The sequence below is a fragment of the Lathyrus oleraceus genome, chromosome 3, assembly GCF_024323335.1.
Source record: "Lathyrus oleraceus cultivar Zhongwan6 chromosome 3, CAAS_Psat_ZW6_1.0, whole genome shotgun sequence".
Taxonomy (NCBI): domain Eukaryota; kingdom Viridiplantae; phylum Streptophyta; class Magnoliopsida; order Fabales; family Fabaceae; genus Lathyrus; species Lathyrus oleraceus.
In genome coordinates, this window is record NC_066581.1 from 58085862 (window position 1) to 58099563 (window position 13702).

General features: G+C 34.3%; 1 protein-coding gene across 1 annotated transcript; it reads right to left on the reverse strand.

Moving 5' to 3' along the window:
- Positions 1 to 6656: 6656 nt before the first annotated feature.
- On the reverse strand, positions 6657 to 13492 carry LOC127132510 (uncharacterized). Its single transcript, XM_051061468.1, has 6 exons — positions 13004 to 13492; positions 12161 to 12234; positions 11385 to 11534; positions 10844 to 11129; positions 7553 to 7786; positions 6657 to 7408 (listed from the first exon to the last, which is right to left on the reverse strand). Exons 1-6 carry the CDS (start codon positions 13157 to 13159, stop codon positions 7043 to 7045), a joined length of 1266 nt encoding a protein of 421 aa, XP_050917425.1. The 5' UTR covers positions 13160 to 13492; the 3' UTR covers positions 6657 to 7042.
- Positions 13493 to 13702: the final 210 nt, after the last annotated feature.

A 13702-nucleotide genomic window follows, 5' to 3' on the forward strand; every position in this document is an offset into this window, starting at 1 on the left:
TATCCTTGGGATATCCTTATGTAATGCCCCAAAATTTACCCTCAATTTCTTACATTTTCTTTGCATCATTTGCATACATGAAATCATATCATGCATCATTGCATTTGGTCATTGGATCACAAGCATGGCCACATTCTTAGTTTAATCTTAACATTAGAGTTTCCACTTTTGTCTACTTGTTAACTAACCAAGCATCATTGGAGAGTGGTACTTGTTTGTTCCCTTGTTCATGTAGGTGATCATGCCTCAAATCAAGACAAAACAATGGTCATTTTGGTCAAGGAAGATGAAAGTTGTGTTTCATTGATTCAACAGTTGTTATGTATTTATTTCCATTCATTTCATCCAATCATCAAGCCATCCTCAAGATCATTCAAGCCCTAATCAATTTTTCATCAAGTGATGCTCATTTCATCATCATTTTGGCTTGGGAGGCAATAAAACTTCAAGTTTGCACTAGTGGACACAAGTTTGGTTGACCTAATTTTCCATAATGGTTCACTTTTGGTCCAAAGCTCATAACTCCTTCAATTTTCAACCAATTGACAAGCTTTTTTGATCCAAATGTTCCTAAGGGGTTACTCTACAACTTTTCTTCAAGGCTCAAGCATCAATTCAACCTCTAAGAATCTCAATTTTGGAAAGATCTAAGTTTCCAAACTAGGTCAAAACCTTGTCATGACCCCCACTTGTTAGCCATGCCATTTTCATCCCAAGAACTCTTTTGATCCCATTCCTTTTTAATCTTGTTAAGCTTATGTCAAAGATCATTTGGACCAGGTTTGCCTCAATATGCACGAGGGAATCAAAAGTTATTGTGTCATGAAGTTGAGACTACAAGATGCCCAAAGTGTACCAAGATTGCTTGACCAAATGTCTGACCTAGAATGCATGTCACAACCTTAACTTTCAACACTTGCCATTTTATCCTCAAACCTCCTTTTGATTTGGTTCTTTTTGCATTAAATTTATTGCAATGAAGTGAACATTTGACACGAAGAAAATTGCAAAACGCACGAGGGTATCTCATTTGGCCTAAGCTCAAAAATGGTGCCATGGACTCTGCATTTCACGCATGACCTGAAACTTGTAATCACTCATGCTTCAATATGGGACCACCGCACATGTGAAAACTTGTTTTTCTTGACAAAATGCGTAGGATGGAGTGTAAAACAACCAAACTCAAGTCACACTTTTCACCCTTGTTCTCACACGGATTACAAATCATGATTTTTCCACTTAATTCACATGAATTCATATCCATTTCACATGTGTGAGCTCATGAACACTTTCCCTATAAATAGAGGAAGCTTTTGCCTTCATTTGCAAGCTTTAAAAGCAAAAGAAACTCTGAAATCATTTGAGCCCGATTCCTCAAAAAAACAGTTAACCATTTCTTCGATTCAAGCTCTTTTAACTTCGAATCTCCACCAGAATCACTCATCGACGTCTTCTGAAGCTAACTGAAGCATTGTTTTGGCTTGGAACCAGATCCCCAAATCCACCATTGTTGACCTTCAAAGCTCCAACTAGAAAGGTAGTTACGAGTTAAATTCTTGAGCAAACAAGTTACCACACTCTTCATCTTACTCCACTGATCAAAATCCCTCACTTACCTTTAATTTATCTTTAGTATTCATCATTAGTTTTTACTTTGAAGAACTAGGGTTCTTCGTGTTCTTGAGCAAATTCTCCCTGCTCAGAGTCAGTCAATGGCTCTGATGTAGGGAGACATTAACGATGAAGTGTTGCAAAGCTAAATCCATGCTTGGGTGTTGCTAAAAACACTAGTTCATGAATTGCAAAAATTGAATCTGAAGGTTGAAGATGATGTGAATCAGCGCGCACTTTGGTGCCAAGATTCAAATGTTATCCAATCACATTGTGCCAACGCATTTTTTGAATCCCCTAGTCGTTGGCGCCTTATTCAATTTATTTTATTTTATTTTATTTATTTTTCAATTTAATTTCTCATTCATTTTAATTCATTTATATCCCTTTTTTTAACACAAAGCATTTTTTGCATTTATTTTTATTTTTATTTCATTTATTTTTAATTTCTCTCTTACAATTTATTTTTCAATTATTACAAAACCTTTTTGTATCCAACCTTTGAGATCTATTTATGCATAATATTTAAGACTTTGTGTAATTTTTGCAATCATTTTTGAATCATTTTGGTCATAGTTTGATGTTTTCTCTTTAATTTCTATTTTTAGTCATTGTAAATCCTTTTTAATTTGACTTTTGATAATAAGATGTTATGTAATAAATGATGACAAAAAGGTTTTATAGGTTCTTGAGATTAAGCACTGAAAATGATTTAAAAAATCAGTTAGATTCAAATCAAGAGCAATTCATAATTTGAATCAAATGAACAAGTGAAGTGGAATAAAAGAAAAAACATAGTTTTGAACATTTTCCATTTGATTCGAATCAGGAGGAAAGTGTGATTCAAATCATGGACCTCGCGATTCAAATCATGTACAAAAAATTGATTTAGATCAAATGCAATAGACACAACTGGAAAATGCTGAAAAATTGTGTGATTCGAATCATGTACAATATTTGATTCGAATCAAATCAAGCAGAGGTGACCAGAAGAAAATGATTTGAATCATGTGTAAAAAATGATTTGGATCAAATGGTCAGAAAATTCTAGTTTTTCCTTTGTCCAATTTGATTTGAATCATAAAATATATATGATTTCCATGATTCGAATCAAACACATAAAATCTCAAATTCTCATAGTTTTAAAAGCACTTTGAGATTTTACTTTGAATCAAACTCAAATCAAAAACATAAAAGGTTTTCATTCCACTTTCTTATGCAATTAACCAAAAACATCATGATCAAGATCAAACCTATGGTCTATGCATGCTAAAAATAAATCTTTTCAGACATGATTCTGAGAAGTTCAATCATGAATGAGACTCAATAATCGAAATTAAATCAAAGATGAAAGCATTAAGACAAACAACAAAATAATTGGATTGGGGTGTTTCCCCTGAATGAATTAGGGACATGCAACTATACCTTAAATGCTTTCGGCTATCAATATAGACATTGAAAATCTTATTGGCTTGGCACAAAGAAACCAAACCCCGACCGCAACCTCTTTTTTAGGTGGTGCGGGAAACCACGAAGATGTAAAATAATAGATTAACTAAGGTGGAATTGTCTTGCCCCTTAAACTCATGTCACTGCTGGAACTTCTTAACAAAGGCTCAATCGACTAGGGTGAAGTTGAGAGGGGCAATTTGTAAGTGCTCAACTTCAATCATTGGAACAAACACTCGTAGATGGGGATGGAACACCCCTTAACATGTTGCAAATCCTTCTATCAACATCAACAAGAGAAACATACCAATTGAAGGACGTGCCCACCTCCACGAAGGCATTTTTTATACTGGCAGTAGTGTGGAAGTTATAAGTCATTTCTGAGAATTCCAAGACCCACGGATACTAAGCATCATCTGATGCCTCCACCCAATCCTCTTGACACACCACGGTTGTTAGACTGCCACAAGAAAACAAATTGTTATCAAGACTCGCAGAATAATTGCAAAGTTCAAAAGGAACCCCCCTGGTTATCGCCCCAATGAACTTGATGGAGCAACTAGTCCAGCACTCTGCTTCGGTAGCCAAAGCAGCACCCAAATTTAAATAAGCTCGAGCGAGAAAAATAGAACGAGCAGTAGCCTCCCTAGCTCCAGGATCACTATCACCATATGCAAAATCCAAGTCAGATACAGGACTGTCATTGGGCGCGTTCGGACCGTAAACGGGGAGGGGGGGATTACTTCCAAAGGGTCAACGTAGAAAATCTCTATAATATAGGGGTGGTTAACCTCAAACGACGACGAAGAACCTCCATCGTCATAATAACCTAACTCTCCCATAGGAGCATTTCTCGGGTTAGCCAATGTGAAGAGAAGAAATGTATAATATTTTGCGTAAGGAGACTGAAGGATGCCCGAAGAAAAGAGAAGGATTTGAAAGTATCAAAACAGTGTGACAGTCCAAAACTCCAAAGCCCTAAATCGGCTAGGCCACGAAGAGAGTGAAGGTTGTTGGTGATCGATGAAGGAACAAGGTTGTGAAACGAAAGCGAATTCCAATAGGGACAATGGAAACGAAAATTGTCTTTGAAAATATAGGGGTCAGGCGAAACATATCAACAAACTAGAATGTGGGACAACAGGTAGATAAAAGGCAACAGTTAGATTTATGCATTGGGAACATAAATGTCTCTTAAGTGCACTCGAATTTGCTAGTCTGAGAAATAGGGGGCATGCACGTCGAATAGTACGAAGCAACACGGATACATACTCGCTTTCAATGCGCCTGTTGATCAATCTCATCGACCGGATTTGCCAAGTCTCACCCACAGGAAATTTGGTAAGGTCGCGTTGAAGAAACTTTTGAGAGACTTCTCGTTCAACACTTCACGGCAAGCTTTGGGGAAAAGTCTTCTTGGTAGGTCGAAGACTAAATATGAAGAGGCACATTACCGCTCCAAAGGAGATCCAACAACTCATTCAATCCAGAGATAAATACTTCCACACACGAGAGACCCAAGATATATTCATACTTTTCACAGTCTTCATCTATCCCTTTTCTTGATTACTATCAATAGCTTGAGCATTTGAGTATTAATCTTACACGTCGAACCCCCTATAATCCTAAGCAGAGACTTAGAACATCACACTAAAAATCCAACATCCTAGCTCAAGGATTTCATATTAAAAAAAGATATAACTAAATAATACACGTCAATGCATATAGCATTTTTTCACTTTCTATAATAAAAAAACAATTATTAATAGGATTTAATTGAAATACACTGACAGTGTAAAGGAATTTTACACCGTGAGTTAATCTTAGACATTGGATATTGAAATAAGTTTGACTTTTATTTTAAAAATATATAAAGTAATACAAACGGGTGATGATGATGAATCGACAGTGTAAATCTTTTTACACTGACAGTGCATAATACTTAATCCCTTATTAATATATGTACATTTAATAATGACCTCTGAGTTGGCGGGTTTTCATCATTTTATTATTTTTTATTAAACTAATTAATTTAATATTAATTTAATTACTTAAATGGTCTAATAGAAGCATGAACGAACCGATGATAAATGATTTTAAAACTTAAAAGAAAAAAAACATTGAGCATTTTTGTACACATTAGATAAATTCTTCTTTTTTTTGAAATATAGTGCTTGTTTGTTTTAGTTTTAAAAATTATATTTTTAAATGATTTTTATAAAAATAATTTTTAAATGATTTTTGTAAGAATATTTTTAAAATATTATAAATTTTTTCATTTTCATTTTTTTAATTATAAGACTAATTTTGAGACATGAAATATATTATTGAAGATCAAAACAAAATAGAATCATATTTTTTCAAAAAAAAATAATTAAAAATTTTTTTTTAAAATATTTGAAATAGCTTTAAAATAATTAAATTTTTAAATTTTTGATATTAATTTTTTTAATAAATTGATAAATCAAATTTTTATAAAAAAAATTGTAAAACTTTTTATATAAAAATATATAATATTATAAAAATTATTTTTAAAAAAATAAATAAATAAACGGACCCCTTTTAGATAGAAGACCATTGCTTTTTTTTCTTTCCACTAAACTTAATCAGTTATTTTTTTTAATGTTGATATATTGAATGTTTTAAGAAGTATAACAAAATAAATAATATTACTTTGGTTAATAAATATGTTTTTTCTGTCTCTTTTAAAATAAATTTAGAAAAAAATTCCTAAATATATGAAATATATTCAATATATATTATTAGTTACAAAATATTCACCTCATTTATATTTTGACTAAATATCTTACCACGAGCCAGCGCAACACAAAAAAGTAATTTATTGTGGGAAAGAACCTGATGACTTAAGTATTATATTGAATAGGATTATTAATATTTAATCATTTAGATTTGAAACAGTGTTATTTTCTCTTAATTCATCCATAGGAGTGTGTTATTTTTTTCTGTGCATAAGTATAACCATTGTTTGATGCGTGAGTCGTCATTAAGACAGTCACATGGTTGGTTGTATCATATTTTCGTTGCCTTCGTGACACTTCCAAATGGTTTGGTTTGGTAATATTATTGTCCATCTCCCATCCTGTGGGGTCAAATGCTTTTGTAATATTATAAACGGTCTAACCTTAACTCATCTCGTGTTACAATAAATACAATCATGACAAATATATATATATTCATCATCTTTCCACAAGTATACTTCATGTAACGAAATAGCATTAAAAATAATGCCTTTCATTGATGATGAGTGCATTATTTTATAGAAATAACAATAGTAATTGGCTTTGTAAGCATGGTACGCAACGAGGGTGGCGTATATCAATATAAATGGTGTGCTTGTGCTTGTGCTTGTTCAAAAAGTTGTCTTTAGATTGGATAGGTACAACTAACTTCAACCATTCCTATGTGCCTCTACATTATGCTCTTTCTTCCAGATTTATAAAACATCAATTTGTTGGTTTCTAGGTTTATGAGGTGTACAATTTGATCAGTCTTATTTATACAACTCAAGTCCTTTTTTCTAAAGATAAACTTAAGTCAAAAAACATGTATTTAGGGTTTCAACTATTAATAGCACATAGAAGAAAAGAATCAATAAATTAATACTAAGTCAAATTTCTTGAGTATCAGTCGATTTTGAAATTCTCATATGTCAACAAACAAGTTCTGTATCTACAATTGCACATAGGTGATAGGACACAACCAACACAGACAATTACAGAATGAAGACCAAGACCAATAACAAGGACTGTTTTGTTTGCTTGGGAATGGAGCTGACAACGGATTTTTTAATATAGATTGACACGCTGTATGGTGGCAAACGGTCTGCTTAAATCCTTTCCTGGAATGTAAGAAACAACACTTGGATCATAGTTCACTCCGAGTCAAAAAATGTTGGATGCCCATACCCTCTCTATAGCAATAACATTTACCCAACCAACTTAGTTCTTAATGTTCCTTATGATCATCGCCTAGCATCAGCATTATCAGCTGCAGGAACTTTTTCAGGGTAACCGGATACATCCAAGTCAATAAGCGTCAGATCATATGGTATGGACCCAGAATTGGAGACGTCCAGAAGCAAGGATGATTTGAGTGCATCAGAGTTTGAAGTATCAGGCAATGAGACAGAATTTGAGGGAGTGCTACTAGTAGAAGATAAGCTTACCAGCTGTATGTCATCTACCTTATTGCCAATTATATGCTTATTTTTTCTCACATTATCCATCTCTGGGCCAATTGGAACAAATGTTCTTGACCTGTACTTCCTTGTTCCTTCTTCCCCTTCACTGTGGTTATAGAGAACATAATCATGATATGTTGGTGCGAACTGCCACAAAGTTGAGTAATATCAGATTATTAATTGGAAGAGAAAAACAAGGCCAAAATTTTCAACTCAAGGAACTATAAATGTGTTTCTAACAATTCTACAAAATATGGACAGAAGTCACAGAACATAGGAAGTGAGACTCACCTGGTGGACTGTATCGTGGTAAAAGTCATTCAACTTCACAGCATGCCCAAGGCTAGCAGAAAAACCACGTGATCCCCCTATATTAGCCCCAGCATATTCTTTGTACGGAAATGCATAAAAGTGGCCCACAGCAGCAATAAGCATCTCAACACAAATGATAAAATTTTGAAGTAGAGCAGCTTCATCAGCATCCTTGATGAATCCCGACTTTGCAGCAAGAAAGAATAGCACCCCCTAAGAAATGAACAACAAAAAGTCAGGTTACTTCAAACATCTAGTGTAAAAAGTAAATACAATAAAATAAGCAACAAGCTAACAATAAGCTAAAGGCTTCTTCAAACTTTTAAATTAGATCCCATCACATATGAAGGTTAACTTTCCTTTTATTATTTATTACTATGACTCTAAATAAGCTTAGAATTTTAAATAAAATTAGGAAAGTAAAAAATCTTGAAAATGTTGATGGCAATAGTTGAGATGATAAAATTCACATGATTCAAAGTGTGTCTATCATCTGTCTCGTACTTTGGCTAGTGTATTATGTATACGAAGAAACGATAAAAAAAAAAGGGACATTGAAAGATTCAGAGTGAGATGGCCAACTAATTGATACTAAATAGAAAGAACTACAATACAACAAATGGGAATGATAGAATCCAAATTTGAGGGAGCGAAGAGATTTGAAGACTTTATTATTGGTATATCGATCAGTCCATCACGGATTGAAATAGGAGCCCTTAATTTAGTCAAAAACCCTTCATGCTAGATTTTCCATATTGCTAATCTTGAGGAAAGGAAAGAGTTTTCTTCAATCACTAGCCTCAAAATCCATTCCCATTTTGAATCAACCCGTTAGATTAGAGACGGCTTTTCTGCTTAGCAGAACCCGATTCTCCGCTCATAACATCTGATTTGACTAATGTCAGTGGTTTTAACATTTGAACTATTCATAAGTGTAACAAAATGAGAAGCTTTAATGGCAGATAAGTTTGATAAAGAGGAAGGACGCCAACAATATGATTCAGGAAACAAGAGTCCAAAATCCAAAATCTAGATATAAAAACCTGAGAAAAACAAAATGAGGAATTACTATATTAGGACACTGAGTAAGAGACGCTACTTCAGCAAGCAGCCTTTAACTTAAGATACTTATACCGTTAATGTAAAACTTATTTTCTCAATGAATATCATCTTTCTCTTTGCCATCCAACACTTGAGCAAACTGATAGAAACTGGTATCAAGAATATATTTACTGAATAAGAATAGAGATTTATTGAATATTCTGAGAAAATATCTCAAACAGAGACAGAATACAAATGCACACAGGATTGCAAAATTGAAATGTCACACAGAACACATGTGATTCCTACCAAGGATTTCGAGAGCCTTGGGTCTCTCCCTTTCCAATTAACCACTCAAATATTTTCTGGATACCCTCTAACATGTGGTTTCTTTATTTTATGTTCACATCATCCCTAACTGCCTCATAACTGCTACTAACTATTGATTATTAAAAAACAGAAATTGTTTATAAAAATAAATAACTGCCCAAATTATGTTCTCCCTCTCCTCTTCTACATATTCTTTATAAGAGGTCTAACACAAACATGTTTGTATGTTTTCCTATAAAACAATGCAAAGATAGCATCAATAGTGAATGTGGACACCCCATTTCCATGTCCACGGCGTCCTCATCCTTCATGTATGTAAAACTACTTAAGAGGCAGACTTGACAGATTTTTTAGTCAATGGAACTCGAAATAAACAGTCAAGCAGCTCCTCCACTGGATTAAAATTCAGTTTGCCAAGAACTTGATTTCTAACAATTTTTAAATCCTTAGGCATGCCATGAAAAAGAAAAACATGTGCATTTGATCTAACTTATCCAACACCTTTCAAGGGTCATTGTCAGTCATAATCATCTTCACTTGCTAGATGGCAGACAAAGCTTTGTTCAACTAGGAGATTTGAATCGTAACAGTGCATTTGAAGAGTTTCCTAATTATGGACAGCATCAGAGCTTGGACATCATTAGCATAAATATTCTTATCCTTTCTCCATTTTTCATAAGATTAATAAGAACAGTGGTGAACCAAAAGAAATGGATCAATACATTGCCAAAACAATGATACAAAGTGACGATCAACTTATTGCCACACATCCTTAGCCTGGGTGGTCAAATGATAAAAACTCACTGATCCAGAAATCAGGCTTTTATATCAGAGCACGGGTCCATAATAATTCATTTCCATTTAGCTTTTTAGAGGCAACAGAAAGAGATAGGGCCCTCTTTACTCTTATCTGACCATCCTATGAAAAAAGGGTCTGAGACATAAAGTTGCACATAATAGGGGAGTAGCATAATACTAAGAGACCCACCGCTCAAACCAGAGAGAAACATGAGACCCAAAACAGACTCAAGAGGCAGATAAGTGATGGGATGGCAGTAGATGGTGTTCACACTGACTTGACTTCTGAAAACTTCTACAAATGGAGAGGCATTCCTAAGTAACGATGGTATATTAACGGATGAAAAATCACTGGATGGAAGTTAACGGCAGAAAGAAAATAGACTGACAAATAACAATAGATGGGGTATGTGCTGGAATGAGGACAAAAGAACACAACTGAGACTTAGCCTTATCAGAGATAGGTAGAGATTCAGAACAGAGCCCAGCCTTGATGAGGCTGAACTATACAACAGAAGTGAAAATAAGAAGCAGGATCAAACCCACTTTGAGTGTTGAAATGAAAACACAGTCAGCTGAAAGATATTTTACATACAAAAATTAAAAATTAAAAAAAATTTAAAAAATCACAAGAAAAGTAAATAAGCTAAGTTCCTTACATACAATGATTTCTAGCACTACTTGGATAGTGGAATAATAATTCATATATTGCATTTATAACAGTTCCAAACAAGATACTGATCATCTTAAGATCAAATAAAACACAAGTAAAAATAAATAAAATCACAAGAAAAGTAAATAAGCTAACTCCAATTCCTAACATACAATGATTTCTAACACTACTTAGATAGTGGAAAAATAATTCATATATTTTATCTCCAACAACTCCAAACAAGTTATTGATCATCTTAAGATCAAATAAGGCATCCTTATAGAAGAGTAGTATTCATTTTACATGACATTAACATTAAGATTCTTTTCGATGTAAACATTAAGATCCTTTTCCTGTTCATCTAGCATCACATTACAACCAGTAACAAGATAGTGCCGTAAATATGAGAAAAGAATAGACCATAAAAATGAAAGATGTATAAAAATTACCTGCCAATAAGTCAAGAATACAACAGACTTTATGATAACAAACTTTGGGACAGGATTGAATGGCTGAAGCAGATCCTTGCATGCCACGTAAAACAGTGCAAGAGCATAGAGGGCCATTGTATACGAGAACGTATAGATGATTGTAAGATACAAGTATGACTGCTTTGGATTGAAAATTCCATCCTTGTATTTCCCCTTAGCATAGAGAATAAGTGTAACAACGACCAAAATGGGCTTCAAGATCACAAACTGCAAACACCCTTGCTTGCATTTACGTATGAAACGCCTACAATAGAAGTTGAAGAAATGAAAAATTAGAATTAGTTATGATATGACGATCATGTCAATATGCTACAAATCTGTATCACAATATGTTGCTTCTCTGGGATGTGTAGGTGATTTTCCAATAATCTATAAAAACAAATTTCCATATTGTGGGCCACATATGTCATTCTAACCTCTTATAGTTTTTTTAAACTAAAAAAAAAAAGTAATCCGAAAAACCTGTGGAAAAACACCAAAGGATCAAATGCAAACTCACCCATCCAACGGTATGGGAGGAAAGCAACAAGTCATCAGACAAACTGATGGTTTCATAACCCGGCCACTCAAACTTATAACAACTGATCCAGGACCACCAACCCATGCTAGACAAAGTGACAGGAAATTGTAAATGACCCAAGCTTCGTAGCTGAAACAGTAAACAAGAGAAAATGATTAACAAACTGAACTTGGCTAATCAATATATATCTCAGAATTCATAATTTTCAAATCTAGGACAAACAGTTAGCATGGTGAACTTAGATTTCAGAACTAAAAGTTGATTAGCAAAAAAAGATACAGAAGAGTAGAATCATATTAAATGGTAAATGAAAGGAGAAAACGCCTTTCCGTTCTTGTGATAGCGTCTTGCAACTCTAGCATAGCTTAACATCTATTCGCTAACAAGGTAAACATAAACATACCCATATTATAAATTTTCAGATATACTCCATGAAAAAACAATGAACTTGAAGGACTAAATGCACTCTATCTAGAGCATGGTACCAGACTTCAGTGTTCAACATATACACTTCAAGGGATTTCTCAACAGAAAGAGACGCCTAGAACCTTAAATCTTGGTGAAGTCATGTGTTTTATAAAATGACAACTATCGTTATATAATATATCACTGGTAATCATTTAATCACCTAAATCACAACCAACGTGTCAACCATGAAACAGGAACAAACAAAATATACTACTCTGAAAGAATTATTCAGTCTAAATATCCGCAACAAAAGTAAACTGATAAATACGGAAACACAGATAACTTACACTTCCCGGATTGAATTAAAATAGATTGAACTCCCCGGTAAAACAAGGGACATAAATGACATCAGAGCATAAACCTGCCAAAGAAAATTAAATTAATGCTTAGTATACCTATTTGAAATGAATTATACAAAGAAACGTCACAGAACAAAAACTAGGAGTATTCCCATTAATATTTCAAGAGCACTATGATATGAAAATGAAGAAGAATACAAAATACCTAATAAAAGAAATCAAAGAACTATGGAGAAACACACAAACCATACATGTGTGGACATTTACATTCCATGAAGCACGAACACGGACACAAACACCAGAAACATGACACCGGTAATAATTTGAAAAAATGAATAAATTAAACGTAATCACAAGGGCCGGTTTCGGTTTCGGACACCGATACTAACACGGACACACCTTTTTCTCATAGGTGTCGGTACTACAACTTACAATTACTAAGCAATAAGAAAACACTGTCTTTAAGCCTATCAAATACAGCAAGTAGTCACTGCCGGTACAGAACCAAATAGGTCAAACATGGGTAGGCCACTCAATAAGCTCACAAAAAGTTCCACAATTTACACCATTCTATTTTAACACAATGGACCCTGATCCGAATTCCGTCACTTCCTATTGAGCTCTCAAGTTTACATATAAGAAGAAGTTGAAAAACCCCTCAACTAAGTTAACATTTCAACTGTAACACATTTAGGGTTAGGTTAACATTTGATTATCTTAGCTAATAAAAACTAACCACTCCAACTAATAAAATGCACCAATACAATTAGTGTTGAACAATTCATAAACAACGAAAAACGTGAAGAATTAAAACGAAATCCCTTAACTCACCGGAACCATGAAAACGATCCGAACAATGTAACGCTGGTAAGTAGGTTCAGTGTAATTGAGAAGATGTTTGTATATATGAAGAATCGCCAAAGCGACGGCTCCAACGGTGCATAAGAAAGCGATAACATAGAAGAAAACCGGAGCCAGTACCCCCATTCTGGCCAAGCTCTCTTCTGTAATTGAGATCAGCAAAAGGCGTAAACCCTAGCCAGAAAAAGGGATGGCGAAAAATGGAGTAGATCCGGGAAAATTGAATGAGAGAAGAGAGATGATTGGAGAAGAAAGGTTGGGTGGTTGAGTAGCAACAATAATGGCGAGTGATGGCTTCGGTGACAAGGAAGGGGAAAGGGGGTACAGTGCCAACGATGCCCCGAAATTGAAAATTAGTGCCTTCGTGTAACAGCTGTTGCCTTCTACTTTTCGGAAACCACCACACGCTTTGCCCAAACGTGTGTGTTTTTGCAACTCCCACCAATGTTCTAATTCTTCTTTACACACTTATACCACTACCTTGGAATCCAAATAGGTTCTCCACTCTTCTTCTTTTTTTTCTTTTTTTTTTTCTTTTTTTTTTTAATTTTAAGTTGTGCACAATTGGGCTTTTTTTTTTAAGGATTACTAGGAAAACACTCATGCCTACACATATACCGGCAGCGTAGAGGTGGTAGAATGGATGGTGGCCCACTGAATTGATTACAT